The 16,444-nt window shown below is 37.7% G+C and overlaps 1 protein-coding gene across 1 annotated transcript; it reads right to left on the bottom strand.

Annotated features, from left to right (window-relative positions):
• Positions 1–11,064: 11,064 nt before the first annotated feature.
• On the bottom strand, positions 11,065–11,656 carry LOC108101356. Its single transcript, XM_043207857.1, has 3 exons — positions 11,569–11,656; positions 11,330–11,510; positions 11,065–11,271 (listed from the first exon to the last, which is right to left on the bottom strand). The coding sequence occupies exons 1-3, from the start codon at positions 11,628–11,630 to the stop codon at positions 11,065–11,067; spliced, it is 450 nt and encodes a 149-aa protein (XP_043063792.1). The 5' UTR covers positions 11,631–11,656.
• Positions 11,657–16,444: the final 4,788 nt, after the last annotated feature.

Raw genomic sequence — 16,444 nt, 5'->3', positions numbered from 1 at the left:
CTCCAGTAAAATTATTTGTACGAAAACGGCGTATCTTCCAAAATTGACTATTTTCAACCAGGGAAAATGTGGGTCTCCTCCAAAATAAATTATACTGAGGCTCCTCCAAAATGAACGTGGTACTCGCAAGAATATGTGGCTTCTCCAAAAATATATTATGTAATCCAAAAAAGGTTATATAGTCTTCGACGAAAATTATGAATTCCTCAAGAGAACTCCCGGGGCCCTTTATCGTGGAACCCCGGTTTCCCTAAACCCAAAAATAAACATTTTACATTTTTAAATTTATCACAAAAAAAAACTCACTTGTTCAAGTGCAATTGTCCGTCTACCACGTTTGTCTTTTTGGGTACTACTGAACGGTGATCCGTATTATCACGCCATGTTCCCTACCATATTCCCCAGGCTCTCTCGAAGATGAGAACGGACATCCCCAAGGCCATCTAAGAGAAATCCCAATCGGAATATTCTACATATTAGCTACCAATGTAAGTAGAATCTTGCCCATGGCCCAAAACCATCTAACCATCACTGCCTGTTCTAAAATATCGATAACGTCCTCCTGGAATCGACTCCAACTGCAACAAATAGACGCAAATTATGTTATTTTCACGTATATCTCACGCATTTCAAAATATTCCATTAGCCTGAAAGGTGGTTCAACTATGTTTGTGGGGATACTTGAACCGTTCGAGACAAAAATTTAAAATGCTCATAAAGTTCAAAAAACGTGACATATTATTTTCACAGAATAATTTAAATGCAAAGGAATGAATGCTCTTTTAGATTCCTATAAACAGCAGACCCTAACGTCGAATTGTTCAGACATATGTAATAATGTTCAACAAAAAAAGTGGTTCACCTGTCCCCACTCTCCCCTATATACCCGGCATATCCGGCCGTATTTAATTCTAAATTAAAACTCAGGCCAAAAGGAATAGAATATTTTGAAAATAAGGCACTTGTATCATTGCAAAATCTTTTGGATCATACATCATCCCACATTCTTGAATTGCAACACGAGGTCTTAGAAACACTTCCCAACGTGGTGCATTGCAAGTTATTCTTCAGCTTTGGATAGACGGTTCATCCGGCCAGAGTTTATACAAACAGAGTTTCCAGATCCACGATAGTCCTTAAATTGACAGTTCACTGTTTGTTACTACAATTGTCCCATTGAAATTGACAAATGAATCGCAACAAATTGTTTGGCTCAATAAGACTCACACTGATAGATGGTAAAGTCTTAAGCATATTGACAGGCACCTACTCTTGTCAGTGTAACGGCGCCTGTAGTGACCAGATTGTTTAGATCGGCCTAGAAGCATGCTTTTAAAAATGTTTAAGTTCGGCTTATTGTCTTAGCTAATTACACATCTGTTTGATGAATCAGCTGTACCAGAGATTTTTCTTTGACTAAGTGCAGCTTAAATATATTTTCTGAAAATAAAGAAAATATGGCTGGCAGACCATCTGCAGTTAAAAAGGATTTACTGATAGACACCGTCGTGAAATACAAAACCGACATATTTAAGGAATGAACAACTGTGCCGGAGACTAACGAAGTTTGGCTAAAACTTTTCAATGAGCTCCAAAACAAAATTCAGCCGCCTACGATATACTCTTATGTAGTAAACAATAGGTTTGACCTGAAGTACATTTTGACTGGAAAAGAGTCAACTAAAAGAAATTTGAATAAATCCTTGCAAGAATCTGAGATAGACGAATCGTATACTGATGAGCGGTCGATCGACACTTGTAAAACCTTCAAGTTTTTAATGACCTTCACGAAATCGGAGTTCGACAAATTAATTGTGCAAACGTCCCGAAATTACAAAGACAAGAAAGGTATTATTCGTCAAAGGGCAATAAAGTGCTGCAGCCTCAAGTATGGACGGAGATTATTTCCAAAAAGATATATGATGAATTTAGACTGTCGCATGGATATCATTTCGATAATAATTATATAAACTCAGAGAGAACGGGTGGAAAATTGAAAGGTAGGTGTTATATTTCGAAAAAAGAAAATATACTGGAGTCTTTGTAATTAATTTCTGCTACAATAATTTGTTCTCTGCATATTATTAAAGTTACTGAGATGCACTTAAAACAATTACATGTAACAGAAATTTATAACAAATAAGTGACGGAAAAAAGCAATGCGGAAAGAGACAGCTTCGAGGTGAAACACGTAACGCTTTAGTTTTGAATTTGGAAAAAGAATCCTGTCACTTCTATAGAGCCAAAAAGGCATCTAAGCTTATGGAATCGGATGACGACTTTTAGCCACCGCATTTATATTCGGCATCAGTGTGCAGGAATGCCAAATATCTGGCTGCAAAAAAAAAGCTACAGAAAAGCAGATCCGCTGGACGCGATGCAGGTGCAGAAACTGTTCGGGATACAGGCAAGGATCCGGTTAAAGTCCTTATTTGGTCGCCACATCAAATTCGGTTGTACAACAAGCTTAGAAAACAGGGTACCCTTTGTATCGATGCTTCTGGTGGAAGGTTTGCAGAGTATAGGCACGTAGATGGGCAAAAATCGCAACACATTTTTTACATATTGGTGTATTCTACTCTGAGCTTGGCCAATTTTGTGCTACAGCGATGCTAACCGAAAAGAAGGACACGGTTTCTATAGCGACGTGGCTTTTAAAGTGGATACAGTCAGGAGCCCAGTACCCTAAAGAAGTGGTAATTTAATATTTAATAAAATACATTAAAAATTAAAAATATACAAATACAAATTTCTTACAGGTGTGTGATTCTTCGAAAGCCCTACTTTCTGCTTGCTGTTTAGCGTTTGCTACATTTGGAACAGTGGAAGCATACATACGAGTCACAGCCCTGTGACCGAGGGAGTACAAAATGAAAGTGATTCTTTAATACAAGGTAATTAGAAGTACATGAGAATGTGTGTGTTCGTCAGAGTTCTGGCAGGGGTATGTTAACTATGGCATGTTAACTCCGGGTCCGCTGTTATCATGTGGCCAGTGAGAGGGGTATGTTAACTAGGGGTATGTTAACTTGCATGACAAGTAACTTACCTCGGGTTTATATCCGAATTGATGTTGCTCATTACCTAAAAAATTGGGCCGATTTTTTTAAAAATGAAAGAAAACTAGTCAAGCGGTTTTATTTGTTTGGAATAGCACAGCTTATTTTATCAACAAGTCCGGAAGATGCCCGACAAATTATTAAGGCCCTGTTAATAATTGCAATGTGCAAGAGGGGAGGAGAAGGGGCTACGTTTTTAAAAGAATCGGTTCAGTTTATCGAAAGTCGCGCAAAGGAAGCAAAGGAAGTCAATGCTCTCGTAAACGCTGTGGAGCAAGAGCAAACAAATTTCGATAACCCAGGTAAACTACCCCTATTTCACAAAACCAGTACATATTACATTTCCTTTCCGGTTAAAGGATATGAATTCTATGTGTAAAGGCTCAAAAAATACCGAAGCATGATCATTTCGTTTATTTTGACAGATCCAACTGAAATTCCATTTGAGGAAGAGGACTCGAAGGAAACAAAAGGAAAGCTTCAACACTGGGTGGCGTGCATAAAAGAAGAAGTTGACAGCATTTAATAACTCTTAAAATTGAGCGGCAAATTTGATTCTTTCACGAATAATTTAAGGATAGTTAACGGCTTGTAAAAAAAAAGTTGAAAAAGTTTAGTTTTAGTGAGTTTTACTGCTAACTTGATATTAACTTAGCAGAACATCGAGGCTTTTTTAAAATAAAAAATCTAAAAATTGAGCGGCAAATTTGATTCGTTTACGAATAATTTACGGATAATTAAAAAAGTTGATTAATTAAAGTTGAAAAAGTTTAGTTTTAGTGAGTTGTACTGCTAAGTTGATATTAACTTAGCAGAACATCAAGGTTTTTTTAAATAAAAAATCTAAAAAATTGAGTGGCAAATTTGATTCTTTCACGAATAATTTACGGAAATTTTTGACGATTTTTGGGGGATGCGTAGATGTAAATGGTCGGAAGTCCACCGCCGATGTTAATTCCATCTCCCCGCAGTAGAGGCGGGAAGAAAGAAAGAAAGCAATTATATAATTGCTTCTAATTATTAGAGTTTAATAGTTAGTTGCGATTTTTAGTTATTTGTTTATTGTTTATTTAAGGTGTTATTTATTTGGTCGTTTCATAATTTATTTATTTACACTTGGCCCTCGCTTAAAACGGACTCTGTTAGCACGAGCTCGGTCTTACACGGTTAAGAATTTGCTCCCACCACCCTTTTAACACGCTAAAAACCTCGTTCTTACACTATTGCAAAATATCGATAATGAAATAGACAGATTATTTTTGCTAACGAGCCACCAAAAAAAAAAAACATTTTAAAACAAACTCGCCACCAAATGGCTTTCAAATTTGATATGATAGAAACATTTGATCTTATTTTTTAACATTTTTAAATTTCTTTAAAGTTTAACATGCTTATTAATTATATAAAGCAACTATTTTAATTTAATATTAACTGCTCATTTTTTTCATTTCATTTTTTAAGCTCCCAAGATGACCTACCAAGTTTCAAATGATTTAAAGCACTACTTCCTATAGCTGTCATATAACTGATCTGGCCGACATGCCAAAAAGCTCAATTAAACATTTTTATTTCTTATTTTCTTTATATTTAATGAAAAAAAAAAACAATTATCCAAGATCACAGTTTAGTATTCATCTCCATTATCAGTGCTTCATTCTGAAAGTAAAGATACATTTTACAAAAATTTAAATAAGTTTGGTTATGTTACTTACTATAGAAGTTACTCAATTTTCTTCTAGTTCAAAGTATTCGTCTTCTGAAGCAATGACCTCAAGTCCGTCCAGCTCTTCAAAATCTTCGTCTTCTGTGTGGAATCTGGATCATCATTTACACTAGAGCTGGCAAAACATCGATAATGACCCTATCGATGTTTTCGAGGTTTTTTCGGGAACCATTGATACTATCGCGATAATATCGAATTAAACAAATTTTGAAATATAGAGTTTATTCTTTATGAAAAACCCAAAACAGCCGGGGTATTCCTTATAAATTCGATTTTAATAAATTAGGATTTTAGTTTTTTGTGTTATATTTATTTTTCCATTTAATTCACTTCATTTGTCAAACTTAATATTTTAAAAGTAAAATAAAAATAAAAAGAATATCCAAAAACAAAAAAACGTTGCTTCGTTAGTAGCGGTCCAGCCGCTAGACTTGAGACCTATCTTATATCTTAGATCCGGTAGTCCACCAATTTTTATTGATGAACAGGAGCTGGTCAACTATGTTTGACTTTAGTGATGACCTGCGCTCGGAAATTATTTGGCCTGCCTTCGAAAACATCCTCTCAGACTCCGCTGAAGTTGCTGGGACACACAAAGCTTTTTTGCCGAACTTCGCCAAAGCTAGCTGGTCACTTTCATTGCTCTGTAAAACATAACATAATTTTTGAAAAGTAGAAAAATTAAGCAGAAAAATCGCTACTTACTCTCCAATACTCTAGTGGATTGCTGGAAATATCAGAGTTTATTCCTTCGAAATAATGCCTCATAACTAATATTACGTCCACTTTCTTGGTCCTTTTTTTCTATATCTCTGCAGCGTTTGGTGTAAATCGAATATTACAATTATAAAATTGTTTCTTACCGCTTAGCTGCGAAAACACAAGAAAAGTAGTGGTGGAATGCGACGGCGATACTATCGTGATAGTTTTCAAACCATCGATAGTGCAAGCTGGCTCCTTACCATCGATACTATCGATGGTACCATCGATGGTTTGCCAGCTCTAATTTACACATTGAATTTCCAAATGTGGTGCTTTTAGTAGAGATATAATTTCTGCTGGTATGGTTTTATTTTTGATTGTGTTTAGTCGATCTTTTAAATATGTACTGGACAGCAACAGATCAGAACTATCCATGGATCTATTGAAAACATCTGTAATATTTTCTAATCGACTACATTTTCTAGCGTGGCCTCTTCTATCGCTCTTATATAATTTATTTCGGGACTCTGATGCATATTCACCATGGCATCCTACAGGAACTAAACAGGTGTCTATTATTTGGTAGCCAGGTAATAAGACTTTGTGAACAGGGGGCGACTTTGGATGTTTTTTCTGATATGCCACAAAAACTTTAGCACAGAAGTCTTTAAACTTTTCCGAGGTTATTTCGTACTCGCAGTTAATTGTTATTCGAACTGTATGAAAGTTTTGTAAAATATCATAATCAAAATCAAGAATTGATGACAGTAAAGCTGCATTGGAAAACTCAGCACTGCCTTTTGAAAGAGGCTTGACCACATTTAGGCCCATTTCTTTCATTATTTTTAATTGTAAAAGTCTTTTCTTTTAGTTTAGGCTTATCGCTGTCATTGACATGCCACTTCTTAAGCTCAATTCTATATGACATTTTTAAAACAAAATCGAAAAAGCGGATCCAAGCATGTAAAGGACTGATTCCATATTGAAGAGCGTGTGCCTTAGCCATAAAAGCTTTCTAGTTTATGTATTAAATGTAGAGCAATTGTTTTGGCCTTGCTCCACAGATTGGGCAATGCTGATGTAGTGTGTAACGAATGATTTCTGTGGTGAGTTCTACGATCTGTCCTTGCGGGTGCACACTATAGGGTCCGGCTCTCGCTCGTCTGCTTTGGGGGTGGAGGTCTTGCTTAAACAAATCCGCACACTAGCTACATATTATTATTTTTAAGACCAGAATTGAGTGTGCTGACGAGAGTAAATGCGAGATATCAAAACCAGAAGAGAAATAGATAAAATTCAGAAAACAACAGCGATGCCACAGTTGTTGTCGTGGTCGCGAAATGCCCACCCAACCTATGATCACTATCCTTCAGAGCTTAGCTCCGGTGACCCCTAATACCCTACGATTGTGGAAGCATCAGCAGAGTTAAGAGAGTGAACTACTCAAGGTTCATTTTAAATACAGTTTAATACATGGTTTTGGTCTTCCTACATCAACTATACTCATAATTATTATTCTAACCGGTAGATAATACAATTTTTAGGTAAATATAATAAGTGATATACAGGCAGTAAAAAAATAAGATCTAGGTACTTAAATAATTAAATGATGTTATCTTTATAATAATAAAGTAGATATGATGTTCATATACAGGGTGGGCCATTTAAATTTGACCCATTTGGCAACCCTGTAACTTTTGACAGCGTCGACAGATCGTCAAATGTCATACCACGTTGGAAGCGTCAGTCGAAGACAATTGATACCATGGAGCAATACACTCCAAAGGAACGCGCTCAAATTGTTCAGCTCTACATTGAAAATAAATTCTCAATTGTGTTAACCCAGCGTGCGTTTCGTAAAATGAATAAAGTTAAAAGTGCTCCAGTTAAAAACACAATTAAGTCTTTTATGCCACCGAAAATCCTCAATTAATCGAAGAACAGCCACTTTACGACCAAAAAGTTACAGTTTGGTGCGGTGTTTGCGCGAATATGATCATCGGACCGTATTTTTTCGAAGACAATGATGGTGCCTATTATTCGTGAAAATGTCATGGATAACTTCTGGTTTCAACAGGACGGGGCAACTTTCCATACAGCTAGAGCAACAATCGATTTATTGCGAACATTGTTCCCTGGGCGGTTGATATCGAAAAGTGGTGATTTTGACTGGCCCCCCAACATCACCAGATTTGACGGCACCAGACTTTTATTTGTGGGGTTATTTGAAATCCAAGGTATACGCTAATAAACCAAAAACCTTAAGTCAACTAAAAGACAACATTAGACGTGAAATAGCCGCCATATCGTCTGAAACATTGACCAATGTCATGAAAAATGCTGAAAAAAGAATGCATTCGGCTGTCAGAGCTAAAGGTGCCCATTTACGTGATATCATTTTTAATAATAATTTGTAAAAAATCTCCTTGGACCAAAATAAATGATTTTTGGAATAAAAAAAAAATTGTCCACTTTTTTTGTTTTAAGAATCAAGTGGGTCAACTTTAAATGGCCCACCCTGTACATATATTTAAAAAGATAATAAATAAAAAAAAAATAATGTAACCTGGTATTGTACTTCATCAATAGAAAATGTTATTTATGTTTGTAAATAATATTTAAATTTCATTGCTTTAAATTTATTTTGACTTAACTAAATCATTCTCACTCTGTTTTAATATTTTATTTAACTTCCTAGTTTAGTGGGGTTATCGGCTTAAATTCACAGTTGCTTTCATATAGATTATTTAATTCATTTCATGGGGTATTTAGTAATAAGATATAAATGGAATAGATATAAATTCAATAATAAGAAACAAAATAAACTCACAACTTATACGTTGGTTCCAGCGGCGAAAGATTGATCTCCCGGGCAGGTAGCTGTAAAGGTTGAAAATTGGGGACTCGCCATGGGCGGCAAAAATATTCTATAAAATATTTTACTTGGAACCCTTTTAGGCATACATCATTTCTTTACTGAGAACCGACTGCGATATCTTTACTTACCCACAATTTTAAATTTTATATTCATAGTGAGTATTTCATAGTGAGTATTTTTCTGATTAGTTGGCATATTTCTAATTATATTTAAATTTACAAAAAAAAATATATTTAATTTATCGCTTTGCAGTTATAGTTGAGGGAAAATTCGAAACAAAGTCGATGCATAATTACTCTACACAATTTAACCTGTGTAGAGTAATGATGCATCGGCTTTTTTAAATTTATTTTATTTTAAATTAAATTAAATTTAATTTAAATTTTAAGTTTCAGACTGATTCAGAATCAGAACTGAATCAGACTGATTCAATATCACTAAAATATTGCCTTTAACGGCGGGTCACCATTTTCATTTCATTAAATTTTCTTTACTTTAACACGTTTCAAAACTTTCAATTATTTAGTTATATTTTTTTTTTAATTATTTTTGAGCAAATACCAGTGTCGTGAATATATTGCACATTTACGCACAAGATCCCACGATTACACAGGGTGGCTGTGTCCATTTTTAAGCTAAGCATCTTGACCTTGAGACTGGCCATTATGCTGTTTTTAATGTCATTATATATTTTCTCCACCATGCCCATTATGTTTCTGGACGAAACAGCCGGCATATCCAGTGCAGAAAATATTTGAGACGTTAGCGTTTTGAAGCACTCCGAATCGAAAATAGCCAACGGAAGCTTTTCCAGCGTCACCAAATCGATGCACGCATCCTTCACTTCATTTTTGCCCATTGTTATTGCAAATTTAATTTTTCTTTCGGCAGCTTCGTCTTCCTGAATGTTAGCTTTCTCAGCTTCATAGTCCGATTTATGCTTAGTTTGCATATGGGACATTCTTTTACAAATCGTACACCTTTTTTTGCGTCACAATTCCGATTTTTGTCAAAATTTTTTTCCAGGTGTAGGAAGCAAAATAAAAAGACACGTGTATCGGTATTTTGCTTAAAAAATTTTTTTTACAAAGTTATGATTTTTGACAATATCAATGGTTTCTATCCTTGAACACGTTAAATCAATTATCTCTTGTTCTATTAATCGTATCGTTTCAATTTTTTTTATTATTTAGTTCAAGAATTCAGCTTTCAAAAAGTAATTTTATTTTTTAATTTAATTTTTTATTTAATTATTAGTAACAAATTAATCATTATATCGACATTTCAATGCCGATCCCCACAACTTATTTAATTGAAAAAAATCAATTTATTATCCCTATGTTTCGCTTAATAACCAATAAAAGGAATTAGAGTGGGGTCTTCATCAGATCAAGAGAAATTAAATAATTTTCGACTCTTCGCGCAGCGCGCGCTTCACATGCTGCCGCAGCGCGATCAATGTTATTTTATATCTTATTACCTAATAGAGACCCCACTCTAAATCCAAGTGTTTTTTCTTAGGAATGACGTATAGAATTAAATTGTAATTTTCCTAATTATATATGTTGTGGGGATCAGCTTTGAAACCATTAAATTGTTTATAATTTTTTTCTGAACAAATAAAAAAATTGTAAGTAAAAAAACTTGAAAGGCAACATTAATACCTACTGAATAAAAAAAATTTTTTATTATGTTACTACTGGAAGCGGAGATAATATATTTAATATATAGAAAAAATAAATAAAAAACTATTTTTTTGGAGTAAAATCCTTTTACACGTGTCGAATAAAATCTTCCATAGAAGCTATAAAAAAATTTTCATTCAACTCTGAGATATGAAAAAAAAATTTTTCTCGAATCCGTACGGTTTGTAAAAGAATGTCCCATATGCCGCTTCATGTTGCACACGTACTCGCCAACTAACGTTAATTTGCAAATTTTGCACTCGGAAACATTATTTCCCGCGTGGAAACTAAAAAAAAATTGCGAAGAACAAAATTTCGCTTACGACCCATATCGAAACTCAATAGAAATGATCTACAATAAGTCATTCTTACTGATAAGTTTCAGTCTTAGACTAAGATAAGCGCTACTAAAAATAAATCTAAGCGCGTGTGCTTCCGCTATCTTCTTTTGTTTTCTCTTCTCGTACGCTTTCGGCCTAAGGTAAGCTTTATCACATTGATCATTATGATGATTATCATTCAGGCAGGCTCCGGTTTTCACTTTTTTTTTTTCGTTTTCGTTTTTGGGCGAAAACGTACGTTTTCGTTTTTGGTGCTCCGATTTTCACAAACTTTTTGTCATCGTTTCGTTATCGGAATGGTTCACTTTTTCATCGTTTCTCACTGTTCAAACGGCTAATTTGTTTTTTGGTCAAAAGTAAACAACGCGAAAAAATTTTAAAAAAAACCTGCAAGCTTATATAAATAAAACATCTTAACATTTACTTAATCTGTTTATTCTCCTAGTTTTTTAATTATCTCACTAAATTTTGAGAGGAGCTCTCTCTTCAACTCCATGTCCTCCCGTTGAAGAGCCTCCATCCTCTTAAAGTGCTCGGACATGGAGTTGCTTATCTGCGACAGAACTTCGAGCTGTGCTGCGCAAAGGCTTTGGAGATCATGCTCAGGGGCGCGTCGACGCTTTCGGCTTGGCTCCTCGGCTACGGTGTCCTGATTTGGGGTTTCTTCCTCATCCCCTTATAAATCAGGGTTCACGGTGGGCGAAACCCCATATGTTGGTCCAGCCACTCCCTCCAGCATTTCGTAAAGGCCGCAGATCTTGGCCACCTCCTCATCCACGTCCGTTACAATCTGCTGCGAGTAAGGACCGCCGCCAGTGGCCCTGGCCTCAGCCTTGTTTTTGGCTATCTTCTTTCGGATGTTGGACTTCCAGTCGCACCAAACCTGGAATATTTTTCTTTGATATATTAGCTTTCTTTTATATAGAAATTAATAGTCATACCTTCTTCCATCCTGCAACGTCTTTAATGGGAGGCCCAATTGCGTTCAACGCGCCAGCAAGATCTGCCCACTTCGCCTCTGCAGCCACTCGATCTCCTTTGACAAAGCCTCGGGCCAGATCTGGCTTGTCTTTCATGAAATCCAGAATAATTTCGTCCTGGAGCGACGACTTATGCTTCCCCCTAAATACAATAGCTTTGCATTTAGTTTTAAATACACAAATTAAGTTGTCTTACTTACATTTCCAAAATTTCATATAAGTTGCTACCAGAACGGGCTGGCACCTTTTTTGCAGCTTTCATTCCATAATTCTCAACAACTTTTTTACTGCACTTTTACCATTTATGAAACGAAATTAATCATATTTATTTATAAAAAGCTTATTTAACTTTTCTTTACAAATATTTTAGTTTCGTTTTAATTTTATAAGTACCTATTTTTAAGTGGTTGTTTTGTTCCACTACAAGTACGGCAGCACTGACGATAACTTTTGGCAATAGATTTATCGACCCCTTAGCAAAACGAAATTTGTTGTTGCCGACGGCAAATATTTTATGTATGAAATCAAGGTGGGGTCAGAAAATAATTATTTAAAAAATAAATACGAATTAGATTGACCTACTGATGATGTGAAATCAACATCAATAGACCAAGGAGTCAACTATTTTTTTCCTTTTGCAATTAAGAACCATTTTGATGTAGAAAAAGGCATTTACTTTTCATTTCGACAAAAAAAAAAACTTGCCCGTTTTTGAAAACGAAAAAATCTTGTGAAAGTGAAAACGGGAGCACCAATTTTCGTTTTTGAAAACGAAAACGAGAGAATCTTGTGAAAGTGAAAACCGGAGCCTGCCTGATTATCATTGTTTTGGTAATTCTGTATATCTGCTGCTGCTGCTCTGTATGTAACAGTTGACCTTATATTAAATAATTGCAACAAACACAGGTAAAATACATTTTGTTGTTGTTGTCAATTGTTGCTCTAGGGTCCCTTTTGCAATGTTTGTTCTCTGGCCGGGGTAAAATCTCAATCGGGGCCAGGGAACCTATACAAGAAATTTATATAGAAGGGTGGAACCTGTAGTAGGAATTTGTATGAGGGGGTTGTAGTCTCGGTTAAAGACGGGTGTTACTCGATCGCACTGCTTGGCGGGGGAACCCGGAAATATGTGGCAACCTCATATGGTTGCAGCGCCAACTAGAGCCTGCCAACCTGGCGGAAAATCTTATAACGACGAGAGAAAAAGCAGTTGAGTTTCAAGAAGCGATACAGCGACGCGAGCTTTACTAACTACCTTAATTAAATGTATCATTATTATCAATAAACGTTAATGGCAAATATACTTCGCCATAGTGGTGACCCCGACAAGTTAAAACATTAAAACCCTGCTCATCGTGCGAAATTAACTTTATTTCTTGAAATTCGCAACACACACATGCACTTTCGCAATCAGAAATTGCGCATTTAATGAGAAGACGCCAATACGATCTAAGAAATATAAAAGGAAGACGCCTTTATTTCGACGAAGAAAGCCATCCAGTCGATTCATCATCTTTCATCATGCCGGATTCCAATCCTGATTTAACTGCACAAATCCGAGATCTGCAACAGCAACTTGAGGCACTTCGGACAAGTGTCCCTGGTAACCGAGATGAGACTACTCACACACGCACACGTACGACAATTCACTTGCCGAAATTCGCACATAGCAACCCTCAGCTATGGTTTGCGCAAGTGGAGCGCTCATTCCGATTACACCACATCGTGGACGACACCGACAAGTTCGACCTTGTCACTCTTCACCTGGAGGCGGATGTGGTTTTGGCTGTGGAAGACTTAGTCATTCGACCACCTGACGAAAACAAGTATGTAGCAATAAAGAATCGCTTATTACAAAAGTATTCTGAATCCCCAGAGTCGAAACTACGCCGACTGCTACAAGGTGGGGATACATCTGGTCTGAAACCATCCGAAATCTTGGCCAACATGCGTCGACTAGCTCCGGATCCGGGCAGCGAGAACATTATCCTCACACTTTTCCTGGCAGAGATGCCGGCATCAATTCGCCCTACCCTCACCGTCTGGGAAGAGACCGATCTGGATAAGCTGGCCAAAATCGCAGACAAAATGCTCGAAGCAGTGAACCACAATGCTACTTTCGCCATCAGCACGAACACTTCGACTGCTGCTGATTCATCCATTTGCGCTGCTTCTACCGAAGATCCTTGGAAAAAAGTCAACGAGCAGCTGCGTTCGCTTTCACAAAAGTTTGATGATTTACAAAAGGATGTCAAACGTCTCCAATTCCAAGGTCGCTCCCGCAGCCCATCGCGTAACCGACCACAAACGGGAAATGCTAATTACCAGTCCTCCGAGTCCCAAGAGAAGCTATGTTACTACCACGAGCGATTTGGAGAAAACGCCCACAAATGCCGTCCCCCATGCTCCCGCTCCTCGTCGTTAAACTAGAGGAGCTGTCGTCCAACACGCTGGTCGACGGCAGCAAGTACTTAACCAGCGAACCCACAATACAACGAGCTGCTCCACAGGAACAGCGTCTACACATCACCGATCGCTCATCTCACATCCGTTTCCTGATCGACTCAGGATCTGTAGTTTCCGTCATACCACGAACGCTGGTTAGACAAAAAACCACTCTAAACGATTTGGAACTGTACGCTGCGAACCAGACCGTCATTCATACTTATGGAAAGTACGTAACACAGCTGAACTTGGGTCTCCGCCGAAACTACACCTGGCCATTCATTATCGCTGATGTGCACACAGCTATTATTGGGGCAGACTTCTTGAGCAACTTTCAATTGCTCATCGATCTTAAAAATCAAAGATTAATTGACTCGCTTACTGGTCTTTCAACGCCCGCATGTCTAGCACAAGCGAAACACATATCAGTTTCCACAGTGCAGCGTGCTTCGAATTTTCAAAAGCTGTTAAGCGAATTTGTCAACGTGACAAGACCTTCTATCAACAAATCCACGCAACACGACGTTCGTCATTATATAGAAACAAATGGTATACCAGTTGCTGATAGACCACGACGCCTATCCGGTGACAAACTTGCCACTGCCAAAAAAGAAATAAACTTCTTGATTGAACAAGGCATATGCCGACCGTCAAAAAGTCCTTGGTCCAGCCCACTACACATGGTGACCAAAAAAGACGGTGGCTGGCGGGCATGCGGAGATTATCGGAAATTGAATTTAATTACAATCCCTGATCGCTATCCAATAGCCCATATACACGACTTTACGGAGCAACTGCAAGGAAAGAAGATTTTCTCAACACTCGATTTGGTCAAAGCCTATTACCAAATTCCCATGGCAGAAAGCGATATCCAAAAAACAGCGGTGTGCACCCCGTTTGGACTGATCGAGTTTCAGTACATGCCGTTTGGATTAAAAAACGCGACTCAAACATTTCAACGTTTCATGGACAACATCTTCCGCGGCATGGACTTCGTTTATTGTTATATCGACGACATACTTATAACATCGCAATCCCTGGCTGAACACGAAGAACATCTTCGAGCTGTATTGGAAGTTCTACAGAAACATGGTTTAAGCATTAACGTGAGCAAATGCCAGTTCGCACAGCCGCAAGTAAATTTCCTCAGCTATACGATCAACGAGTTTGGAATTAAGCCACCCACCGAACGCATAGATGCTATTTTAAATTATTCACGCCCTGAAAATATAAGCCAGCTGGGTCGTTTCTTGGGCGTCATAAATTACTATCGCAGATGTTTGGCTCGATCATCACACATACAAGCACCGCTCACTGAGTTGCTAAAAAATGTTAAGAAGAATGATCAACGCAAAATTGAGTGGACACCAGAACTCAATATAGCATTTGAAGCTTGCAAACGAAGTGTAGCAGACGCTGCGCTTTTGTCTTTTCCCACACCAAAATCTGAACTCCAGCTGGTTTGCGATGCTTCCGATTTCGCAATCGGAGCAGTTTTAGAACAGCGCACAGACGGAAATTGGCGACCCCTAGAATTTTTCTCTAAGAAGCTAAGCTCCACAGAAAAAAACTACTCGACTTACGACCGGGAACTGCTCGCCATATTCGAATCCATTAGGTATTTCAAACACCTTGTTGAAGGACGGATTTTTGTAATCAAGACCGATCACAAGCCGCTCGTATACGCATTACAACAGCGACCAGAGAAAGCATCGCCGAGACAGCTTCGACATTTGGCTTATATTTCCCAATTCAGCACTACGATTTTACATGTGAAAGGATCTGAGAATGCAGTCGCAGACGCCTTCTCGAGATTATGCTCCATAACAATGCCGACAGCCATAAAATTATCACAAATCGAAGAGGATCAAGCATCAGATCCTGAGCTGGTACGTCTTTTGCACGGAGCTACATCATTAAAACTTCAAAAGATTCGATTTGATGACAACATCTCACTCTACTGCGATATATCGACAGGAAGCGTTCGTCCTTATATACCTAAATCTTTGCGAAATACTGTATTTTCTTCCATTCACAGTTTATCTCATCCCAGTGGTCGATCAACAGTCCGCCAGGTGCGCCAGAAGTTCGTATGGCCCTCGATGAACAAAGATGTCCTCGAATGGTGCAGAGTTTGTTTACCATGCCAGCGTTCAAAAATCCATAAGCACAACCATCTATCGCCGGAGAAGATTGAAGTACCCAACGGAAGATTTGATCATGTCCATCTTGACATTGTAGTCATGCCACTGCAACAAAACTATCGGTACTGTCTGACGATGATTGACAGGTTTACTCGGTGGCCAGAAGCTGTACCTCTTTCAAACATTACTGCAGAAACAATTGCTACGGCGTTTTGGACCCACTGGATATCTAGATTTGGCTCACCGAAAACGATAACGACAGACCAAGGAACACAATTTGAATCGGCAGTTTTTAAACACCTCGCCAATCTGGTTGGAAGCAAACACATACACACAACTGCCTACCATCCCCAGTCAAATGGACTCATAGAGAGGTGGCACAGATCTTTCAAGTCATCTTTAATGTGCAACAGTGGTACTCCGTGGCCGCAGTTACTGCCAACCGTGATGCTTGGACTTCGCACCTGTTTCAAGGAGGACATCAAGT

This window comes from Drosophila ficusphila, unplaced genomic scaffold (assembly GCF_018152265.1).
Source record: "Drosophila ficusphila isolate 14025-0441.05 unplaced genomic scaffold, ASM1815226v1 contig_299, whole genome shotgun sequence".
NCBI lineage: Eukaryota > Metazoa > Arthropoda > Insecta > Diptera > Drosophilidae > Drosophila > Drosophila ficusphila.
The sequence above is the reverse complement of the archived record's forward strand: the minus strand, read 5'-3'. Positions and strand labels throughout refer to the sequence as shown.

Coding starts and splice junctions, on each gene's coding strand:
- LOC108101356 (XM_043207857.1), bottom strand. CDS start 11,630: ATGAAAGCTGCAAAAAAGGTGCCAGCCCGTTCTGGTAGCAACTTATAT. Junction 11,511..11,568: donor TTATATGAAATTTTGGAAAT/GTAAGTAAGACA, acceptor TATTGTATTTAG/GGGGAAGCATAAGTCGTCGC. Junction 11,272..11,329: donor ACGTTGCAGGATGGAAGAAG/GTATGACTATTA, acceptor AAAATATTCCAG/GTTTGGTGCGACTGGAAGTC.